A 24,162-nucleotide genomic window follows, 5' to 3' on the forward strand; every position below is an offset into this window, starting at 1 on the left:
TTATGAGTATTTTTGTCTGTGCAGCTCACTCACTCTCACTCAAGGCTAACTGGAGCAAGATGGCGGCGGTTCAGTGACGCTGGTGACTCTGCCTTAAGCTATCTAGTGTTCTATAGATATCTATGGGGATGCCCATAGCACTCCACCCGTTGACTGGGAAAAGGAATACTCTACTTCCAGTCTACAGCAACCCCAGGCTGGTAGGAACCCTGCCTGGCATGAGACCTGACGATCCACCTTGACCGCCAAGGACCAGAATGTCGGCAGGGCAGAATACACTTCGTAACCCCTGACGACGCAGAGGCCCCAGTGCGGCCTCCACGCACTTGGTGAAGATGCGGGGAGCCAGAGAAAAGCCGAACGGCAGCCCCTGGTACTCATACGCTAACCCTGTAAGGAAGCGTAGGTAAGCCCTAGGACGGAAGATCAGGGATGCGAACACGCATCCTACAGGTTGTGGGATATTGTGGATATCCTAAAGAATGTACTCAGTCAACCGAGGTCAAGATAATAAGGTTTATTATCCAGACAGATAGAAATATACACATAGTATTTAGAGAGAGAATGGCTGAGGCTCTCGCCCCAGGTGATCAGCTGAAATGACCCAGGTAAAGAGACCTTGAATGTTTGTTGGGAGGAGCCTTATATAGTTAACAGGGGGGGGATGTGGTCCCATTTGATAGGTCAAATGGGGGGGGGGGGGGGGACACAGGATAGATACAGGGGAGGGGAATGTCTTTACATGAGAGTTGGGGGATCAATATATTATTCCACAGTTACTCACTTTTCTCTTCATAATGTGGGTGAGATTAATATATATTACAAAACAAGTCATTGATAAGCGACGGCCATATTAGACACATAGCCATAATTTAAGATATAGTTTATGCATTCGCAAATATGAGAGCTCTGTCATTGAAGTGGGTGGTGGCGCGCAACAGCGTTCACCCTGATGTAAACAAAACAAGTCATTGATAAGCGACGGCCATATTAGACACATAGCCATAATTTAAGATATAGTTTATGCATTCGCAAATAGGAGAGCTCTGTCATTGAAGTGGGTGGTGGCAGCGTAACACAGTTCACCCTGATGTAAAGTAGCGATTTTTTATTGGTTTGTCATGACAAACCAATTACATAATCCAACATATGTGTAAATGTAGCCGGTGTGATCTTACTGCGTTGTGTATTTCGATTCGACCCCTGTTAAGGGATCGCCCTGAGTGGGAGTTGAACCCCGGTCTCCCGCGTCGCGGGCGGCATCACAGACCACTATACCAAGAGGTGAATTCACTTCTTGCTATTGGGTCTGGATGCCTCTGGGGAGTGAGTTTACTTGAAGTACCGCTTAACGTCCACAGCCACTTCACTTACTGTCCCTCGTGACTTGTGGATAAACTGCGGTACCTCCTCCGTTACACTCACCCCCCTAAACTCACTCCACCCAGGGCATCCGGGTCTATCGGCACCACGTGTAGCCGGTTTGATCTTACTGCGTTGTGTATTTCAATTCGACCCCTGTTAAGGGATCGCCCTGAGTGGGAGTTGAACCCCGGTCTCCCGCGTCGCGGGCGGCATCACAGACCACTATACCAAGAGGTGAATTCAATTCTTGCTATTTAGAGGGGAGGCCGAGTCAGTCTAAAGTGAACTTGATTGATCCATGTTGGCAGACTACACAATTCTTTGTGTGTAATATCTAGTTATTATGTTGAGTCAAAATACGTTTGTTGGCCAGCCGTCTGTTGGTCATCGGTGTTCGTAATCTTACATTTAGATTCAATGTTTGCTCATGCATATCTTGGGACACCTTTAGCTGATAAACCAATCAGGATACAGAAACGGGAAGTACGGACCCCAAAATTGTCAACAAGAACGGAGAATCTGACTGGAACGCTAGCTGTATTATACATTGCAACATGAGACAGTAAATACTATTGTAAAACGTTCAAAACTATGTTCAATTTGTGTATTGTTTTGTTACTATAAGATTGTATTTCGCACTGTATTAAGCCATTCCGAGTCACAGATGAGCTTTAGATGGTTAACGTGATATTAACTTCTATCTATCCGACCTAAATACTATTGTAATAAAACGTTCAAAACTATGTTCAACTTGTGTTTTGTTTCTTACTATAAGATTGTATTTCGCAAGCCATACCGACGTCAGGTGAGCTTGCTATCCATTAGATGGATAGCGTGATATTAACGTTAGATCTAACCGACCACAATTTGATTCGAAATGTATTACCGGTACATACCTCACTTTGTTGGTCTCTCTCTGGTCTGCATCCCCTTAACAATTGTGTGTATTGAGCTGTACTGTATTGTACCCATTCTGCAATCTGTTAACCGTTTTCAATCAATGTCAGACGTCTATAAAAAAAACGATTGAATTGCTCAGAATTTAAAATGATGTCCCCAATAGGACATAATAATATTAATATTATTCCCCAGTATGACACAATAAACACAGAATGAATGCTACCAAAGAGAATGCTATATGCAATTTGTGTATAAAGTGTGTATTAATCCTGTAACATGAGTCAAGGTCAGATCTAGCCTGGCATAGAGAACAGAATGTTGATTTTTTTTATGTTCAAGTTTCTTTATTAGTTGTCATACAGAAGTACAGAATACTTTTATATAAAATGCTTCTTTCTGTTTTGCTCCAGAGATTGTGCTAGATAAAAATAGAAGTCAAGTACGTAGACAAGTGTTCAATATATACATACAATGTACAATGCAGAGTAGAAAAGTAACTGAGTTACAATACAATATACTATACAGTACAATGCAGAAATGGGATGAGGTACAATTTACAGTAAGGTGTAATGAGGTATGGGTTGTAGTGCATATTCTTTGCCAATAAATATAACGTGTGTTTAGGTGTTCTAAAGTGGGTGCTGCAGTGAGTTGTTTGTTTAAAGTGAGTGTGTGCGTGTGGATGTGTGTGCTGTGAGTGCATTTGATGGTTGTTACATAGTGTTATTGTCATTTGTATGTGTGTAATGTGTAACTAGTACAGTGAGAAGGCATTTGGCGATTTCTTTAAACAACGTCTCCTAACAGATGAGGTGGACTTCCATGCTCCTGTAAAAAAGATGAAACTCAAAACCTTCAAGGACACAACAACATCAAGTGTTACCAAGGTGAGAGGCAAGGAGATGGCCCTGAAAGCAGACCGAGACCTCTTCGCCAGGCTTATAGTGGTGGGAACAGTCAGGAAGATTGACATCGGGGAAATGTTAGTCTACAGTCTGGGACCCTTCCCTGCAGCCATAGCGAACATGGATGGCTCTATGGTGAAAACTGATAAAGCCAAGTTAATGCACTTTCTCGAGGGATCAGTAAATCCACCCGCCACAGTTGAAGTCCCTGATGGCACAGGGGTGGAGGTGTTACCACTACAAACACTGTTCTCAATACAGGAGGAAGCAGACACCCGACTATTGCTTCACTATGCTCATGCCTCTCAATACAGTTCCCATGTGGTGATCAGCAGTCCAGAGATTTCTTCGAGATTGACTGGATGTCACTTCCTCCAGTCGCAATCCTCCAGTCGCAATCCTGGAACTTGTATACTGCTCCTGCAAAAAAAACACAATGCATGAAGGGGCGATGCACATGCAAATCAAACAACCTACCATGTACAGACATGTGTCTGTGTTTGGACTGTCAGAACACTATCTTCTTTTTTTCATATATTTTACTTCTTTTTTGGAAGGCACAGGTACAGGCATACAATGCACATTGTTGGTTCCAGCTATCTATTGTTTGATCGTTTGCACCATTTAATCTAGCTGTAGAAAGCTCCATTGTTACAACATCAGCTAATAACTGTTTCCAGTGATTAAAGGGCAGAGAATGTGGAGCTTGCCATCAAAGTGCCAATTTTTTTTCTCAGCAGTACTTCCTGCCAAGCTAAAGAATCATCATCATTAACACTTTGACTGCCATGAAACGTCTTTTCACGTCATTGCTGGCCATGCTCAAGTTGCCGGGGGACGCTGTACAGCGTCCTTATATCAATATTTCAAAAATCTGCGATCAGATTAATATGTCCCCTCCGCTGGCCTGAGATCCACCAGCAGGACCCACTGAGCTCTCTGGCGGTTCAGGAGCGCCATCTGGTGGCCGATCGGCGCAATCGCCAAACAGGATGTTGAATAGAGGTTGTCATGACGACCGTAGTACTTCCGGGCGCTCGCTATAGTTCATGGGACTCTGGCTCGTCACGCTACACAGTGATCGATTGGCAATAACTCGATAAACAACATGATTTGGACGTATATACCATTATACAAGCTGGAGATGGATCGGGTAAAAATATATCCCATAATGATAAGATTTCTACTCGACGATGATCGCCCAACGGCGCGCGGAGACTGGGGTGAGTTTCAGCGTGTAACGTTACTGTGTTTGATACTAACTGCTATTATCAACATTTGACCCACATTAGATGATTGGTATAACGCTGCCCACGGAATTATAAACGCCCCCTCGCCCATCCGGTCAACATCAGATGACGTGTAGTAACTTCTAGAAGTACGTCTAGTTGGAATTTTTTATATCGCGCTGATTGCCATCAAACTGTATTTCATCATCAATATAATGCATTTGGGGCTATATATCACGTTCTGGAGAAAGCTGCAGAAAGAGATGAAAACATACTTATACATTAGACCATACTTTACTATGAATATGTGAATGAAAAAGTTTAACGTTGCTACACAATGAACAATACATATAGGACTTTGAATGGGCCCTAATAATGGCAATGTAGCAATAGAATTTAAAAAGTTATAGCCCTGCAAAGAAGGGGACTTTCTCCATAGACAAATAGCGCTGGCAATCTATGGTATATCATGAATTTAACCTTAGGCAACCAAAGTGTTAAGGAGCAGTAATTTGGGACAACAGGGAATATGTTTTTGTAATACATGTTACTGTTAAAATAAATAACATGTTATTTTCACACTTGTTATTGTGTTATAAATGTTGATTGATTGATTGATTGATTGAAAACGTTATTAACAGATTGCAGAATGGGTACAGTACAGTACAGCTCAATACACACAATTGTTAAGGGGATGCAGACCAGAGAAAGACGTTTGTCTTGTTTACATCAGGGCCCCCCATTTGTAATTCATAGTGACAACAGCATCTAAAACAATATATTTATATGTATATTTATATATTGGAAGAGTATATTTATGAGACAGTATATTTTGTACATTATGTAACGGTTGTGACGTCAAATTTATAACGTCACAGGCAACAACAAAGACCGCTATTACCATAGTGTAACACACAGCAAGAATGTGAAACAAGTTACTATTATTAGTATTGGGTTAGAGTTGTTTGATTTACACTATCGTAATGTTAGATTGCTATCTGAGAAAGTTAAAATGCTAACGTTAGTAACGTTAGTCTTTGTGAGCTGACTACAACATTTTCCAATGTGTAATCGGACGTCAAAACGGACTGCATATAAACGGCTGATGACTCATAACTTCCTATCACGTTTGAATAATGCTGTAAAAATGCATTTCAATAGTAATAGTAATGAATTGAGAGCTTACCGAATGCAGAGCTATCCAGTGTTGTGAACAGACGAGTAGCAATATTTACTTCCTGGTTCCAGGGCTTGAAGAATCTAATTGGGAGAAATCAAGTCACCTGACGTTGTAACGTGTTTTGATTGGTTCCGCAGCAACGCCCCTTTTCACAAACGTAGGTAGTTTTTATCTTATCAACACATTAATTTCATAAAGATATGACCCAACAACCGTTGCCAACAAACGGAAATGTGTTATTATAGTATATTATGTAGTTCATATTACAATAACATATAGTCTGTTTAACCAGATCAATCATTTCATTAACGGAAGCCTCTAGAGACCTTCGGCCCACCGTCTAATTGGGTCTGGATGCCTCTGGGGAGTGAGTTTACTTGCAGTACCGCTTAACGTCCACAGCCACTTCACTTACTGTCCCTCGTGACTGTGGATAGACTGCGGTACCTCCGTTACATAAAGAAACAACATATTCCAGTTAACGGTATATTTTTTTAATGATTCGTTATGGTATAAATTAGGTTAACTGGAGCTGCGTATTTCTGGCTCTCATATTTGCAAATGCAACAGCGTTCACCCTGATGTAAACAAAACAAGTCATTGATAAGCGACGGCCATATTAGACACATAGCCATAATTTAAGATATAGTTTATGCATTCGCAAATATGAGAGCTCTGTCATTGAAGGCGCTTGTCGCGGCTCATGCGCATGCGTACGCGATAACTGGCGGCGATAAGGGGGGCGTGCTAGCGTAAGGTCACGTGGGCTTAGTGGCCAATCAGGCGAACCCGGAAACCGAACAGCGTTGTAGAAGGCATAGACGCGTCCCGACTGTACACAATGAAGGGTTAAAGCAGTCTTGCTTACTTGTACTTTATTCACAGTTGTTATCGTTATACATAAGCTTGGTTCCACCACTAGTGAACCCTCGGTGTCACCTCTAAAAGCGTCCTACGTGCAACAGCACTTAAATAGAACAATCCTATTGTTACAATAGGAAGCATAGTAACGATGTTAGGAAGCATTGGGTTGTTAGCATATTAATTGAATGCATGAATGTGATTTAGCATAATTATCGAAGTCAACTTCCTGTCTTTTTAACTTTCTGTCTAAGTGCATGTCTATGGGCCTATGGCACATGCACTTAGAATCACCAGAAAGGCTTTCGAAATAGTGAAATGCCATGTAGGCCTCAATATTTTCAAAACAAATTATATGAAAAGGTTATGAAATGAACAAGAATGTCATAAAATATGTAATAAAAACGGAGCTCAACGCATACATTTGATCGTAGAAATCCGTTTGTTTCCCCAATACCAAGATGGTGGCGTTCTCGTGACGTCGAGGTGTCTTCGAGAATCAACCACAGGGACCGCAGAAGGGGTGGGCCCTCTTCCGGAACTGGGAGAGGGTATTAGCCGGTAAACCTGATTGACGGCATACTGCGACCAATTGGCGTCTGCTCCTGTTTCTTTGTGTTCGTCTCTCGTCGGCATTTGCCTTTTTTTCCACTCGAACAGTTCACTCGGCCGTCGGGACGGAACAACATGTCTACTACCGTGGGTCGCGACTACTACGGCAGACCAACGAAAAGGCAGAAAACCGACGGAGAAGGAGGAATGACAACGGTGAGTAGAACGTTAACCGCTGCACCGTGTGATTTTACCTAGTAGCAAGTCAGAATAGTTATCTAATCCAACTAACTAACTAACTAACGTTGGATGCCGGCATTTTGGCTCTCATTTCAAGGCAATGCTAACGTTAGCTTAGCCAGTTGTTAGCTAGGTAACGTAACGCTCGCGTTAACGTTGTTCTCGCTAAACTAGCGTCAGCGATACATGCATATGACGTTAATGTTATATACTAGCGTTAGTGATATTATTAACACCCCGCCTACGTTAATAAAATTGTAACTAACGTTAACGTTAGATGGCTTACCCATCAACCTTGATTTGAAAGCCATATGGCCGTTGGCTAACGTTAGCTAGGTTTTAGCGCGGTGTTTATGCAGCCATCGTTAGCTAACGTAGTCGCTGTGGTTTTACATTTACATGATGTTGTCCCCGTTGCTCTTCTTGCTAACTATATGGTGAGGGTTGTGTGGTGATACTAGTCTTGTCTGTTCCTTTACAGGAGGGTTATGATGACCCCCATAAAACACAACCATCCCCGGTCGTGCACATCAGGGGCCTCGTCGACGGGATAATGGAGGCGGACCTGGCCGAAGCCCTGCAGGAGTTCGGGGCCATCAGGTAACGCAGGGGCCACGCCTTTGTAGCGGCTTTAAGTCGCTGGCTTCCGGCTACATATGTGCAGCAGCTACACTTCATGAATGAACATTTTTATTTAACAGATTGCAGAATGGGTACAATACAGTACGGCTCAATACACACAATTGTTAACACTTTGGATGCCACTGGTGAACATGGTCAAAAGCCAGCAACCACTTCAGTGATAGTGTTGTGAACTCATAAACTATGTGTCTAATCTGGCCGTCGCTTATCAATGACTTGTTTGCAGTCAACATTGTCGAAGCGGATTGTTTTTTAATCGGTTAATTTCCGTTTTATAGCATTTTGAAAATCGCTCGGTTTTTTTAAAGGTTCGGCAAAATTTAAAGATTCTCTGATAAACAGCCTTTACTTGAATATTCTGGAATACACAAAACAGGAATTTTCTGGAATACACAAAAAACATTGTCATTTTTCAGCCCGTTTATGAATCGTTTTCAAATAAAGGCTAGATTATCGATAGTATATGTGTACTTATGCACGCTAGAGAAGCGAGCTGAAAAATAAAATCTCATTTCCTGATCACACATACACACACATGGGGCAAACGCTGATATCTTTGTTAAAACAGCTCTGATTATCCCAAGACTGGTAAAATAGATTCCTTACCTCAGATCATATGTTCCCCAAAAAGATTCTTCCTATTCCTGATCGCTAATTCCATGACGCTGCATACTGGAAATATGTATTCCACGCTCTTCTGATGGGCCACAATGAGTCCAATGGGCTCGGATTACTTGCCTGAGAAGTCAAATGTGGATTCCGGATTTTTCTTTTCTCATACATTTTCATTGAGTCCATTCAAAAAGCGTGCATTACCATCCGGGAGACGATAGGGGGTGGTATTTTCCCAATGGAGCTCAGAGAGTTTGCAGCACTGAAGTGATACTAGATTGATGAAATATGAATTCAAATCGCTAATAATAATATAAAAAAAACGCTATATGGCGTCGTTGGCAATAAACGGTCGGCATGAACAATGAACACGACATATGGCGTCGTTGGCAATGAAAGTGTTAAGGGGATGCAGACCAGAGAAAGACATTTGTCTTGTTTACATCAGGGTCCCCCATTTTCAATTCATAGTGACTGTAAACTGTCACTAAACACTAAACTGACCGGGTACGCGTTTGACAAATAAGTGGGCCGGATTTTATTTTGAGTTAATATAAAATGCTTCGGAGTAAGTAAAATGAAATGGTATGTAGGCTTGGGCGGTATGACGGTATTAAGGTATACCAGGGTATTTAGAAATACCTACGGTATTGATTTTCAATACCGTCCGTCACCGTCAAAATCACAGATGCGCTTCAGTTTCTATAACAGTGAAACGGAGTTTTGAGTGTAGTGCACACACTGAGTGTAGTGCACACACGCGCCAGCAGAGGGCGAGACCGCTCTAGTGGAGCGAGTGGGTCACAGCGGTGTTCACGTTTTACGGTAATGTTACGACAGTGCTGTGAAAATACCGTAAAGCGTTGTGACGAGAGCAGTGTTGTTGTGGGGCAATCCGTCTCTTATTATAATTATGTGAACTAAAGAGTACAAGGTTTACACAACAGCCCCCACCCGCCTTTTTATTGTATTTGTACCGTCCTGTACTATCCGCTGTCAGCTGTCTATCTCTCTCTGTGAGCTACTGAGCTTGAATAACTAGCGTTAGCTCACGTTAAGTAGCGTTAGCTCTGCGGCTAATCTTAGATTACCCTGAACTAAATCAATGACTAGGTTATAAAGCATTCGAGTAGTTTTCACTGCACATAGAAGTAGCCAAACAACGGGAGCATTTCGGGAGCATATCACCAAAACCCAGGCAATTTCTAGCCCTTAAGGAATCAAATAGTCTGCCATGGCTATAGGCTAGATGCTAACGCTAAAACGGTGCAGGCTTCTACCGGTGCGGGACGGGACGGGACTACCATTCTGAGAGCTGACGATGATTTGTTTACTTGGTAACACGTAAACCCCCCCCCCTGATGAAAATTAAAGTCATACCGTCAAATACCGTGCACCGGGGTATTATAACATAAAGGTTTGCCGGTTTGAAAATAAGGATACCGCCCAAGCCTAATGGTATGACACACGTTATAGCCGGTAGACTCCCCTATATATGACCCTCTGATCAAATAGTCTGGAATATAGGCCTGGCCATACAGTCGGGGATACATCCACGGGGAAGTCTTTAGTTCCAGATCTTGAAGGCGCCTTGCAATGTAGATGCAATCTGTTTTTGTCTCCTGGTGTGTGTGAGGTTATGATTTTACCCCTGCAGATTCTTGAAAATCTATTTGATCACCTTTATTATTGCTTGCCTCTGTAGATAATAGCTCTTTGTCAATACGACAGTTCTTCACAATTTTGACCATTGACATGCATTTTAAACAACTGGACAACTTATGGATGTTAAATGTAGATATTGATGTTTTGCACAAAATATAATTTTCTAAATCTTTCCAAAAAGTAATACTCAGTAACTCAATCTTGCAGAAAGTACATTTAAATCCAATCCATTTACAAATCTTGAAATATACATGTTTGTTATGTAACATGTATCGATATGTTGTGTACTATTTTCAGGTGTGTAATTTTTTTTTTTAATTTTTCACAGTTATGTAGTCATGATGCCAAAGAAGCGCCAGGCATTGGTGGAGTATGAGGACTCAACTGGCTCCAGCAGTGCAGTCACCTATGCAGCAGAGAACCAGGTTTATATCGCCGGCCACCCTGCCTTCATCAATTACTCCACCAGCCAGAAGATCTCCCGGCCAGGCGACCCTGATGACACCCGCAGTGTCAACAGTGTTCTGCTGCTCACCATCATGAATCCAATCTATCCCGTTACCACGGTAATGCAACCGCTTTAACAACACACTACAATTAATTTTTGTATTACCATGAGACTGTGATGCATTTTACTGTCCATAGGAACAGCTCAGACATTTACATTTATTGTGTAGCACTCATTGAGTTCTTGTCATTACCGGATATAGCTCCCCCGGCTTTAGCAAATGTTGTGTTCATGGGTGCATACAGTGTGTGTTTTAGCTGCCATTAACTCTGGGGAGCTCCCAATTGATGCCTGGGTTTCGATGGCCTGTGATACAGTGATGTTCACAAAAATATACAATCTATTGGTTTTCACAAGGGTGAATTACCTCTGCCTAGCGATTTATCAAACTACTTTCAATTTCCCACCATCAATTGCAGTGTGAATGGTGTATGATAAGGTAAGCTGAATCAGAAATCAGCTAAAGCACACGCTTACAAATACAAAATTGGATAAAGTCAAGGCAATTTCTGATCATAGGTTACGACCCTTTTAACAGCATCACATGTTTGAATACTATCGAATTGACTGGTATGGTCCTTTTTAACAGCATCACATGTTTGAATACTATCCAATTGATGTTTGAATATTATCGATTTGCTCCTACAGGATGTACTTTACACCATTTGCAACAATTGTGGCCCAGTTCAGAGGATCGTCATCTTCAGGAAGAACGGGGTTCAGGCGATGGTGGAATATCCTTTTGCTTAGAGTAGAGTTTGACATTTACATTTTAGCCAGTAACCGATGTATATACTTACCTGATCCAGTATAGAATCTTTTTGAGAGGTTTGGGTAGTCGAGGCCACACTGAGAAGTTGGGTGTGGCCACATGTAGGGCTGAGCCCGAAGGTTCGGACATTCGTTTGTTACGTTGGCACTTGAATTTTAATTAATGGGTTCGAACCTCCGCTTTTTCTTTTAATTTTACACAAAAAATATTTATCAGAATGTGATATATCAGAATATCACAGTACTATGTTGTGTTTACAATCATTTGAAAGTCACACACGAACATAGACGTAACAATCTAGTCGAGATGAGTGGTCATTGTCATTAATTATCAGGAAATTAATCAATCATGCAAAAAAGAGACAACGTTAAACCAAGTGTATGCAGTGATGCTGAACTTTCCCAGCGGAACACAAGTTACTTAACGTTACACAGGTATGTTATGCACGTTATTAAGCTATGCACGTTACGTTAAGATGGCAGGAGCCGTCGGCCAACAAAGATGTTGTTTCAACAAATGTATTCACAAAATGGTTTACCATCAAAACGTTATTGATGTCTCCTGTGACCAGTGAATACTACTACTTTTAATAACCGTAACAATATGCGCATATGTTCTACGTTATATGCGTAAATGTGCGCCATGTGCCTAAAGTCGAGACTCGGCGGTACTGAACCAGAATAAAAATGTTGGGGCACTTTTTTTTGCATGCTTAGAAATGCCCGTTCGAAAAACCCTGCCAAAGTTCGAATCCCAAAAACAGGCTTCGGGCACCGCTCTAGCCACATGAAGGTCTTGTGACAATCAGAATGTTAAATCATCCCCATCCCCTCGTTTGGTATTAACATTTCCTGTACAGCTAAAGAGGGTGGCTTATTTATATTTGAGCTGTCTGTCTTGTTTTTATTTATTTACGACATACGATGTTTAGGCCTATTTGATTTAGTCCGCTCCTTGACCCTCCTCTACATTTGACTCTGTGCAAAGTGCCCAGAGAGCCAAAGCCTCTCTAAACGGGGCAGACATCTACTCTGGCTGCTGCACACTGAAGATCGAATATGCCAAGGTGAGTGAATATATAACTTCCCCCAACAAGCGCCCCCCCCCCCCAGAAACGCCACATGTTATTTACCCGGCGTGATATGGGTTTGTCAAAATGTCCCTCTCCACAGCCGGCACGCCTCAACGTGTTCAAGAACGACCAGGACACGTGGGACTACACCAACCCCAACTTGAGTGGCCAAGGTAATGCCACCCTAGTCCCTACCCCCCGCCCCCCTTCTCTTCCTCTCCTCTTTCTGCTCTCATGCCACGGTGGGATGGGTGGGGTCCCCTGCCTCCCGGGAGGGCGTTGCCTCTGTTTTGAACACCGCCGAATGGCCACTTCACCAATTCACAGCGGTCATTTTGGGTGTTCAGAGGCACTGCTTCCTTCCCGTGACGCGGCCACACTGTTATCTTCATGCATTTTCTAGCCACACAGCAGCAGGCACACTGAGGGCACGAGGAGCGACCTCAGGGGCAGCCGACGACAGCGCGCTCTGAATGCATGTTCAAAATGCCAACCTGTGAATGTGCACCACGTGATGCGGTAACATAGGCGGTCTCACCATTCTTTCACAAAGGTTCACACTTCCCTTCCCCCTCCCGTAGAGCATGTCACGAGTCACAAGACCTCACACACTCCTGCATATTACCCTCTGAATATCTCCAGAGCGGCGGCATAACCTTTTGGCATCTCATTTGCACTTTGCACAACATATTGGAGATTTTAATCATGGTTTAATTAAAGGACTGCACAGACTCTTAGTAAGACCACTAGGCGGTGTTCTGGGGAAATGGTGACTGATAACCCACACTGCAAATTGGCACAGGATTTTCTTTTAATGTATTTTATATACTTGTAACACAAACACCATTGACTTAATTACCGGTAAACATATTTAGTGTATCTCTACATTGTCCAGCAATTAAAAAAAAAAATGTAAAAAATGTTTTGAATATGAGCTTGCTAAAATAAAAGTAAGTGTTAAGTTATTGAAAGGATATTTTGCATATATACTTCTGGAGTAATGTATTTACATGAACCACAATCAATTTAGCAGAGACTAAAATTATACTGTTTGGGCAGCCTGCTGAATGTACTGAATGGCTGTTTCAGTGGTCCTTGTGGGTACTTTTCACATTATTTGTTGCTTCAAATTTAATAAATCTTAAGCTAGGGATGTTCCAAGCCAATTTGAAAGATTGGTAATGGAGCCTATCACGGCTTATTTTTATTGATCTCTATTGGCTATATTAAGCCGGATCAAAATCCAATCTATTTTTGCAAACAAATAAAAAAGATTATAATAATTATGGGGAAATCTGCAAGGCATGTTATTTCTATATTGGTTTTACGAACACTGCACTTTTTGGATCAGGACATCTGCAGATATCAGCAGTCTATGCTGCTTCTATAAGGCAGCACAGCTGCATCATCTGCAAACAGCCTTTGAGAGATGGTCAAAGGCAGTCTTTATTTCTATGCCATTTCTCACCTTGCTCTGATTTGCAGGGTTTCCCCCCAGCTTTTAGAGTAGTTTAGGTGCTAACCATGAGTTCTGTGATGGTGACATTGCCAATAAGGCAAAAAATTAAGAAAGTTATTTTAGTTGGTAACTCTTTTCGCAAGTGCTGGGCATGGTGTTTGAAGTTTAGCTCGTTGCTGTGTTTTGAAAAGGGTTTCTCTTGAGTTAAAGGGGCAACATCACTCAAATTAAGAATTCATGCATGTTATTCCTCTTGTCTTGAGGAATATTAGTGAGCAACTCTCCTGTGTCCAAAAACTCAAATTTGTGATGTGTAAGTGGTATAAAGTCCGGAGCTTTTGTCTTTTACTACTGAATTGGGAAGTAGTAAAGGTGACATTGAGAGCACCAGGGGAATGCTGTGTACAGGGCATTATTTTCAGTTTCAGAACTGAGAACACTACTAGGTTAAAGCTCATTTGGGTATAAAAACTCAAACATTATGATCGGTCTCCCATTCATTATCTAAGAAATGGCTCCAGACCTGATGATCTCAAATGTAAGTCGTACTTCTCCGGTTTCTGGCTTTGGGAGAGAGTAGCTGAATATTTATCATGCATATTTATTCTTTCTTTATATTATTCTTATCTAGACCATGGAAATAACGTATTTTAATTCTTAATTTTGGTAATGTTTGTCTCTTGAGTGAAAAAAACAAAGATGGGGGCTTCTCCCATAGGATTGTGAAATTGCAAATATAATCGGTAATCAGACCGTCCTGGTAGAAAATTGTCGAATCAAAAGGGTAGGTTTGGTTTCAGGATGGACATCTGACAGCATTATCTTGAGATGCTGATGCCATGATTGACCATGTCAGTGATGGATTAGTCTGATTTGAAGCTTGGCCCAACGATTTTTATTCTTTGCCTAGATTTGGAGACTTAAAAATACCATTTAGATTGAATTGGTTTACCACAGCCTGGCGTATGCGGCTCAAGTTGATTTTGCTGTACAGTTCTAAGAAAATGTGTAAGAATATGTATCGTCTCCAGTCCACACAATGGTCACAACATCTTCACTACAATTGTTCCCCACACATCTGTAACGTTTGATCCTGTTTTTTTATTTATTTTTTATATTTTTTATTTTTTACACTATTCCTAATCAAATGAAATGGGCTGCCTTATGAGAAAGGGCTGCTCCTTGTGTCCTCACTGTGCACACTCATACTGTACAGACTCGCCTCAACACACGCTGCCAGAAGCCACGGCAGCTTCTACAGTAAAACGGCACCCACAGCCACGACTCAATGTAACTCCGCTCCCCGCCAAACACCGGACACAGTGGGGCAACAGACCCTGGAATCACACAACCTCAACCTCAATACTGCCTCACCACAAGTCCACCGTCACCCCCCTCTCTCTACAACACCTGACATGGAAATCCAGTAAGCCGCCACATTTTGCTCACTTGTGAGGGACAGAAACACCCCCAAGGCCACGTGAACAGACACTCCGCATATCTACCACAGACTGATCTTTAGAGATTGATAACCATCTACAATCCATCTGTACAAGTACAGCACATCTCATCACCTGAGGGCAGGAGTCTGGTGTGTGTGGCTAAGGCCACTCCCCGCCCCCTTTGGATCTGACTGCCATACAACACAACCACAGGGAGCAACAGGAGTTTCTCAGATACACTCAGCCTGACAAGGGACACAGATGACACACTGGGGGCGACAAACACCCAGACAGAGGCCCACTCTTTTTCCTCTCAGACGCTATACCGTTCCATCTCTTGACCTGGGTGCGTGGGCTTCCTTTTTCGCTATCACTCCCTTCCCACGCCGAACACCACATGACAACACACCCAAGCTGAAACATCCACGGCAACACACGAGCTGCATCGCCATGACAACACATCTCCACGCAGATATTCCAGATGATTTATTTGCCGAGCACTAGATGCCTTTCAACATGCCCTTTTTTACTTTTCACACGAAGAGCAACCACTGGGGGGGCCTACGAAGACACAAGCATCAGACACCCGTCAAGCATACAAGCACAGAGGCAAATTGATAACATCCCCCCAAAGCTATCTCTGCATTGATGGACTATGGTGCTCTTGTTTTCCCCTCTTCCCCTCCCCCCACTTTCCCCTCTTCTCTCTGTGCTGTTCTTGTGTTGATTCTACATTATTTTTCTTTCCTTTTTTTATCCTTTATTTTTTTCTTTCCCCCCCCTTTTATGAACTGGCCCATAGTGATGCCTTTAACACCTCCCGTGTGATGCAGGTTTGCCTCAGTGTGTCTGTGGACAGACACCCCTCTCTCAAATGGTGCAAATGCCGCCCTCCTGCTTTGCAGTCAGAGCACGGTAAGCTGGGAAAGAGACTCGAATGGCAACCGTAAAAACAAACCCCCCTCCCCCCCCCACAACGGCAAATTGAAATCAAACGTGGACTTGTGGATGTGCTCTCTGTGGTGGTGAGGAAAGGAAGTGGAAGAATGAGTTGAAGCTGGAGGTCACAGGGTTGTCGGGCAGCATCCTTGCTGAAGAGCGCCCCCTGCCTGCCCACTGTGTCCTGTGCTCCGTGTGTGGTGCTGTAAGTACATGTAAAGACGTCATGGTTGAATTGTTTGACCTGGTGGTAGAGAATTACCATGTGTAAAAGACTTTGCTGTTGAATCTCCTTTTTTCTTTAAGTGTCAAACCATCATGTACCAGGTATGGAATTTCAAAGCCATTAACCAGCTTGTCTTGTAGAGTGCAGTGGATGGTCTGTTGATTTGTGGAAACGCACTGATGAGGGGTAATGGTACATGTTGTTGTGAATTTGTGGGAAATTATTCTGGGACATTTATTAATGGGGTGGTATTGGTTACTTGATCATATTTGCTTGCTACCGACATGCCAAAGTCGGTGAACAGGCTAACCAGTTATCACTCATTTCAACTCCAATGACAACATTTTGACCGTATCTAGTTCTAAGAAAGGAGCATCTAGTTTTGTCATCGGCCTTTGCGAACCTGAGGGACTTGAGCAGTTTAATTTTAAACTGTCCTGTTATTTATGGAATGTTTTTCAGGTTAAATGATGTGAAAATTACGAGATAACATTGTTTTGGTTTTGCATCTACTTATTTGAAGGAGAAACCCTCCCAATCTTGATTTAAAATAAGTCTTATTTCTAATATTAAAAAAAAACAAGTGGAATCTTAACTCTTCGACCTTAGTGGCTATTCCCAAACCAGGGTACATGTAACTCGCATTGGAATAGTCTATTGGGTATGAAAAGCAAATCTTAATTAATCATATTATTCCATATTGATATGAACAGCTAGAGTCCTGTGGGTATTGTACCATGTGACTGAATTTGCATACTCGTTATAATACAATACTATCTTTTGGGAAAAAGCATAAATATTATCTTGTTCGATCTACCTTGCCCCACCATTTCCCAATACAGCAGAAACGTGTGTGGGGAAAGGCTGGTTTAAGCAGCCATGGTCTAATTAGCTCCTGGGTCTAATTAGCTTGACACAGGGCAGGTCTGGCTGCTTATATCGGCCATCCCCACACCACATTGTGTAATAAGGTCTAATGCTAATAGTATATTGCTGCTGTTGATAAAATACACATTTGGAATATATAAAAACATTTAATGTTTGGGTTGATTTTATTTATTTTCTTAGTGTCAATTGTGTCGTAGCTTCTTTTTTTGTCTTTTCTTAACTCTGATGTTGTCCTGTTGGTCCTATCTTGGCTTGTACTGCCTTTGTCTAGTTCCATAGTTGTCATGTCAAGTTGTCAACATGTCTTGTTTGCAGGTGCTAGTGCTACATAGTTTTGGTACTTATTGTATTGAACTGTTTTTGGTACAGATAATTAATTTCATGTAATTTAGCAGAATGTATTAAGTATTCTGGCCAGGTTTGTGCATTTTATTTTATGTTACTTTGGACTTGACACGTGTGTGTGTATGTACCTGCACAGATGCTGACGGTGAAGGCAATTGGAACAATTCACAAGGTGTGTGTGTGGGCGTGTTTGACTTAGAATGACACATTATGCAAGGTTACATTTTAAAACGTACATGTTTTTTAATCTAGTTTAAAAATCTGTGTAAAAAATCTCCATTATGTTACATTCCTCAATTATGTAACGGAAAAGTAACTGAGCCTGCAAACCTTTTTTTATTAGTTAATCACTTAGGTCCTCCTCCTTGCATGTCAATCACATCATTGTCTCATAGCTTTTAGAAGCCTTTGCTCTTCAGGGTACCCGCTTGGTGCCTTACGCAAAGAGTATTTCACTGTCAGCTGTTTTCATACTGGTCTCCTAGATCCCAATGCCAACCCTAACAAGCGCCAGAGGCAGCCGGCTCTATTGGGAGACCACCCACCAGATTATGGTAAATATCTAACCAAGAACTTGGCCTCACATTTTAGGAGACTTGACTCTGATTTTACTACTTACTTTTACCTATACATATGCCTACTGTAAAACATGTATTTTCCTGAAATAAGGTGGTCCCCAAGGAGGCTATAATCACGGCTATAATGATGAGAGCTACGGGCCTCCTCCCCCTCACTATGAGGGACGTCGCATGGGGCCTCCCATGGGTGGGGGACGTGGCCGAGGTGGTGGCGGTGGTGGTGGCGGCGACCGCGGCGGCGGTGGTGGTGGTGGCGGCGGCGGCGACCGCGGCGGTAACCAGCGCTACGGAACTGGATATGGACCACCTCCCAACGAATATGGTTCTCATGCAGACTCCCCTGTCATCATGGTGTATGGTCTTGAGCCTGCCAAGATCAATGCTGATAAGGTCTTCAATGTCTTCTGTCTCTTTGGCAATGTGGAGAGGGTGAGTTAAAGGGTCATATTTAAACTTTTCATAATTGTGTACTTTCTTTTTGTTTCTCAACTATATATAAATATTCTCTCATGCAGAACACATCACATCGATCTGACAAACGGTACTACGGTAACCTAGTCCTGCCAGTTCAAATAATGCACACTGAGTGAATTATTCTAGTGCGTATCAATTAAAATCTAACTAACCAAATTGAATGGCAGGATTTGAACGGTTGTTTTAGGGAGGCGTGCCAACTGATGTTCATCACATTAAAGTGTGATGTCAAACTTAAAGCTTTGTCATTTGTAAATAATAATTTGGCAAACATGTCAGATCTCATTTTGTGAGTCTTAACACTTTCATTGCCAGCCATGCGGTGCGCCTTACCCCCCTTGAATGCCACCACCCACTTCAATGATAGTTTATAACTGTCTTAAATTATGGCTATGTGTCTAATCTGGCCGTCGCTTATCAATGACTTGTTTGCAGTCAACATTGTCGAAACTGATTGTTTTTTAATCGGTTCATTTCCGTTTTATACCATTTTGAAAAACGCTTGTTTTTTAAGTTTCCGGAAAATATAAAGATTCTGTGATAATCGCCCTTTACTGGAATATTCTGGAATACACAAAAAACTGAATTTTTCGGCCTATTTATGAATCGTTTTCAAATAAACGCTAGATTATCGATAGTATATGTGTACGTATGCACGCTATATAAGCAGGCACACGTTGATATCTCTGTGAAAAAAGGTCTGATTAGCCTAAGATTGGTAAAATAGATTCCTTACCTCAGATCAGATGTTCTCTAAAAAGATTATTCCAATTCCTGATCGCCATTCCAAATATCGATCGCGTTTATTGATCCAACGCTGGGTACTGGAAATATGTATTCCACGCTGTTCCGATCCTCTCGGGTGACTTGCCCGAAAAGTAAAATGAGGAAGCAGAATTTTTTTTCTTTTTTTTTTCTTCTCTCTCGATGTGTTTCATTCAATCCATTCCAAAGGGGTGCAGTACAACAGGGAGAGACGATAGGGGCGGTATTTTCCCAATGGAGCTCAGAGAGTTTGCAGCACTAACGTGAGACTAGATTGATGAAATATGAATTCAAATCGCTAATAAAAAAAACAATATCTCGTCGTTGGCAATGAACGGTCGGCATGAACAAACGATATATCTATCAGGGGAACACAAAATAAGAACTTAAGGATCAAAAAATCACATGCTCCACAAATTACATACCTAGCAACTATCTCTGTAATACTGAAGCCAGGCAGAGATTGCAGACCTATTAGTTTAATCAACTGATAAAAAAAACATTACTAAAGTCATAAATAACAGACTAGCACAGATCTTACCAAATATTATCCATCACAATCAAACCGGATTTATACAAAACAGATTTAAAAATCAACACTAGAACAGCTCTATCTTTAATACAGTATGCAAAGAAGTATATTAACGATTTAACACTAATGGTGGTTGATGTAGAAAAAGCTTTCAACCGACTTGGAATGATCTTATCTGTATAAATTCCTTGAAGTTTATGAAGATATCTGGTTTTTAAATGAAGGAAGGGAAAACTGAGTTAATGGACAAAAGTATAAATCATTTGGAAAATCTAAAACGATTTAAAGTGCAAACAAGGAGTATTAAATACCTCTTGCTATATTAGTGCAGGTAAGTATAAAGGAAAATGTTCTCCCATAAAGACCTTAAGCAAGACATTGAAAGTAGGGATGCACGATATTGATTTTGACACCGATACCGATAACTTTATGCTCCTCAAGCCGATAACCGATATCAATAACCGATATTTATTGTATTAAAAAAAATATGTTGATCAAATTTTTTTTATTTATTATCGGAGCTATCAATAACGTTATCGGGATGACGTCATAATTGCTGATATCGGCCCGATAATTATCGTGCATCCCTAATTGAAAGGTGGTCTGATTTGGAAGACAAATTCAATAGGGAGTGGAGCCACAATCAACCAGCTTCCATACATTTAAGGAACCCTATGTTTCGTCTTAATCTTGTTTCTGTTTTGTCATGTGTCTGTGTGAGAGATGGATGTATGTGTGTTTGGGCATGCAATATTACCTGTGTGATGACAACCATATGTGACTGTAGGGTACTTGTAGATGAGCAACTCAAACAGGATCAAATCATTAATTGATTTCTTCAACAAAAAAAATATGATTGTGTAACATGTTCTATATTCCACCTAATATAGAATTATTGGCCATGCCCCATTTTAAGAGGGGGGGGGGGCTGATTTTTGTGGCATAAACAAATGTTTATATGGTCTTGTTTGCTATTTGGTTGGAAGGTTTTGTGACCCTTGTTCTACCTTCAGGTGAAGTTCATGAAGAGTAAGCCTGGGGCAGCCATGGTGGAGATGGGAGACTGCTACTCTGTGGACAGGTCCATTACTCACCTCAACAATAACTTCCTTTTTGGACAGAAACTCAATGTTTGGTAAGAGCTCCTTCTCCAAAGAAATATACTGGACATGCTAAATGGATTCTGTGTGGTTGTTGGACATGTGAAAGTGAAATGTTGTCCCTCCCTCCTTGCAGTGTGTCGAAGCAGCAGGCCATCATGCCAGGTCAGTGCTATGAGCTGGAAGACGGCAGCAGCAGCTTCAAGGACTTCCACGGTTCCCGTAACAACCGCTTCACCTCTGCTGAGCAGGCGGCCAAGAATCGCATACAGCACCCCAGCAATGTCCTACACTTCTTCAATGGACAGCCTGATATCACCTCAGAGATGTTCACCCAGGTAGGAATGTCAACTGGGGAAATTTTTTCTATTGTTTTTAAATGCTGTTTTGAGTGAAGGCAGACATCCTCACAAGACTGTTTTTCTCTTTCAGGTCTGTGAGGAATTGGGAATTAAGACCCCCTCCAATGTCAAACTTTTCACTGGAAAGAGTGAGTGATATGACGAGCATCTCCACACAGCCTTGTTCCTCTGTGCTCTTATAGCCATAGTTATATTATCATAAGACACGTCCGCATTTTATTACTGGCTGTTCTGAGCAACAAAAAAAGATCATTGTCGTCTAACCATTGTAGAATTTGGACAATTCACTGAAATAGTCAATTCAATCAACAGAACTGTAAAATTGCTTTTCGACATGAGTAGTGAGCACAATGAAATATGTCAATCACAGTAAAACAGTTGTTCTTGAATGCACTTCCCATGAACTAGCTTTGTTCATATTGTTTCAATGGAACGATGCCCAAACCTTAGGCTGGTAATGCCTATCCATTAGTTGGTTGGCTGCGTGTTTTAACTAAAATTTAAGGTTGTAAATCGGTAAACAAAATAAATTGTTAATACCAATTCATTTGGACTGCAGTTGTGTGTGAATTGTATCTAATCGGACGATTACACACTCCATTCCTTGACCGTACTTGAGTAATTGTTTTGTAGTTTTATTTATTTTTACGCAGTCCTATTTACGATAATTGACTGCTTCCCTCGGACAAACTGTTGTGATTGGAGGTTCAAGAAAAGAGGGCAGGGCTTGAAATATGTCAATTCTGCACTAGAATCCATGTAGACGAGCGTGTGTATGCTCACAAAAATCACATACTTCTGTGTGTCTTGTCTCTTGGTGGCGCTACAGGTGAGCGGAGTTCGTCCGGGTTGCTGGAGTGGGAATCAATCAACGACGCCATGGAAGCCCTGGCCTTGATGAACCATTTCCAGATGAAAAACCCTAGTAAGTCATCGCTGCACTACTTTTTTTTGTAGCACCGTCGATATCAATGTTTAATTTGACACATTTTTTTTTTAAATTTATTTATGTAATTAATCACATTACTCTTTTTGTCCTCACCCGCCAATTCATATCAACCAATCACTATCTAACTAATATCACTATCTGATATTCTACAAATCACTCGAATAATGTCTCTAGTGTACCCCAAAACCTCCTATTTGCGATGTTTTGTGTTTATTGGTCCATCTGTTTCTGTTAGTTATTCCTTTCTTCTTTTCTTCTCTTCCCTTAGGTGGACCTTACCCTTACACACTGAAGTTGTGCTTCTCAACTGCACACCATGCCAACTAAATGACTACACCCCCACCTATTTGTAAAGCTTTGTGTTCTTGCATAGTGTACATTGCCGTTATGTTGTCACTTCCCTATAAAACATTGGATTGGTATTAACTAAATGTATGAAAATGGTGTGCTTTTAGAGTTTAGTCTCATTTTTTATTTTTTTTTATCTGAATTTTGTTTTTGTTCAGTACACAAGATTTAAGAGGAGAAACATCTTTTATCCTGAAATAGATTCATTTCCATGTAATCTGCTTCCTTTTTTTAAAATAAAGTAAATGGTATCCTGTTATAAACATTTTTTTTAATGTTACTACACCTACTGTCAGTTCAAAATTGTGTCTGAAAGCTCTGTCTAATACCTCACCTGGATTCAGGGCCCTGAATCACTTCCCCCATCACCCCTTTCTGCCCTTATTTCAAATTCAATACATTTAATCAGAATTATTATTGGAATCAGTGGGGAAGTGAAATACAGTATGGTTGTATGCAGGGGTGTAGCTCCAGATTCTGGGCCCCATGAAAGAATGTATTTGTAGACTCCCAGTGAATGCGAGCGCGCGTAAGTGGATTTTTTTTTGCCATTTTTTTATTGATGAAAACGCATAATATGGTTTTTACCTATACATTCGGATCAGCAGTTCAGCACCTGCACTGTTGGTGGGTGAGCCTAGTAAAGTATGTTGCATTGCGTTCATCTTCAATGAATGGACCAATGCAATAGTCTACCAAAGCCCCCCCTCTCTCTCTATATATCTCGCACACACACTTCAGAAACAAACAGTATCAATGAGAGCATCAATAATACACCAGAGTGATGTCTAGTTAAAAAAAAAAGAAAACAAATTTTTTGGGGCCGCCTCCGGTGCTTATTTCTTTCACTATTTGGGCACTTTTACACAATTCCTGTGAGTCTATGGAACACCTCTGTAATATATATATTTTTTTTATTCATTGTTTTGTATTTCTAATCAAGTCCTCAAAAACAGCATTTTTCTACCTCAAGATCTCGAGCCGTTTTGAGCCTGGGGTGCAGGTGCCACTGTGTGCAGCTCATCTTGTATCTCAACATTAACATGCAGCGGTGTCTTTCTGACATCACATATCGCGCACATTTTCAAATGACTCAGTTCAGTGAGGGTGAATATTGTGAGAGGAGAATTGGAAGAATGCGCCAATATGAGAATTTTGAGACATAGATCATATTAATATAAGTTCACATAGCTAGGAAACGATGCTAAACACTCAAAGGCCATTTATAAGATAGTTCCCCTTTAAAGGAAAA

General features: G+C 41.4%; 1 protein-coding gene across 4 annotated transcripts; it reads left to right on the forward strand.

Moving 5' to 3' along the window:
• Positions 1 to 7,084: 7,084 nt before the first annotated feature.
• On the forward strand, positions 7,085 to 23,167 carry hnrnpl (heterogeneous nuclear ribonucleoprotein L). Of its 4 annotated transcripts, none has more exons than XM_084320132.1 (14): positions 7,085 to 7,208; positions 7,714 to 7,832; positions 10,480 to 10,717; positions 11,308 to 11,393; positions 12,401 to 12,497; positions 12,604 to 12,676; positions 17,939 to 17,974; positions 18,288 to 18,356; positions 18,472 to 18,809; positions 21,165 to 21,286; positions 21,388 to 21,589; positions 21,684 to 21,741; positions 22,431 to 22,538; positions 22,831 to 23,167. In XM_084320132.1, exons 1-14 carry the CDS (start codon positions 7,128 to 7,130, stop codon positions 22,887 to 22,889), a joined length of 1,686 nt encoding a protein of 561 aa, XP_084176258.1. In that variant the 5' UTR covers positions 7,085 to 7,127; the 3' UTR covers positions 22,890 to 23,167. The 4 variants fall into 4 exon arrangements, with proteins under 4 accessions (XP_084176258.1, XP_084176259.1, XP_084176260.1 ...); XM_084320133.1 differs by having other exon boundaries at positions 22,443 to 22,538; XM_084320134.1 differs by lacking the exon at positions 17,939 to 17,974.
• The last annotated feature ends 995 nt before the right edge of the window (positions 23,168 to 24,162 follow it).

Source organism: Notolepis coatsorum (assembly GCF_963971535.1).
Source record: "Notolepis coatsorum genome assembly, chromosome: 8".
NCBI lineage: Eukaryota > Metazoa > Chordata > Actinopteri > Aulopiformes > Paralepididae > Notolepis > Notolepis coatsorum.

What these genes read in the sequence shown, in the direction of transcription:
- hnrnpl (XM_084320132.1), top strand. Translation starts at nt 7,128, where the DNA reads ATGTCTACTACCGTGGGTCGCGACTACTACGGCAGACCAACGAAAAGG. An exon ending in CAGGAGTTCGGGGCCATCAG is followed by an intron (nt 7,833 to 10,479) that starts GTAACGCAGGGG and finishes AATTTTTCACAG; the next exon opens with TTATGTAGTCATGATGCCAA. An exon ending in GGGGTTCAGGCGATGGTGGA is followed by an intron (nt 11,394 to 12,400) that starts ATATCCTTTTGC and finishes ACCCTCCTCTAC; the next exon opens with ATTTGACTCTGTGCAAAGTG.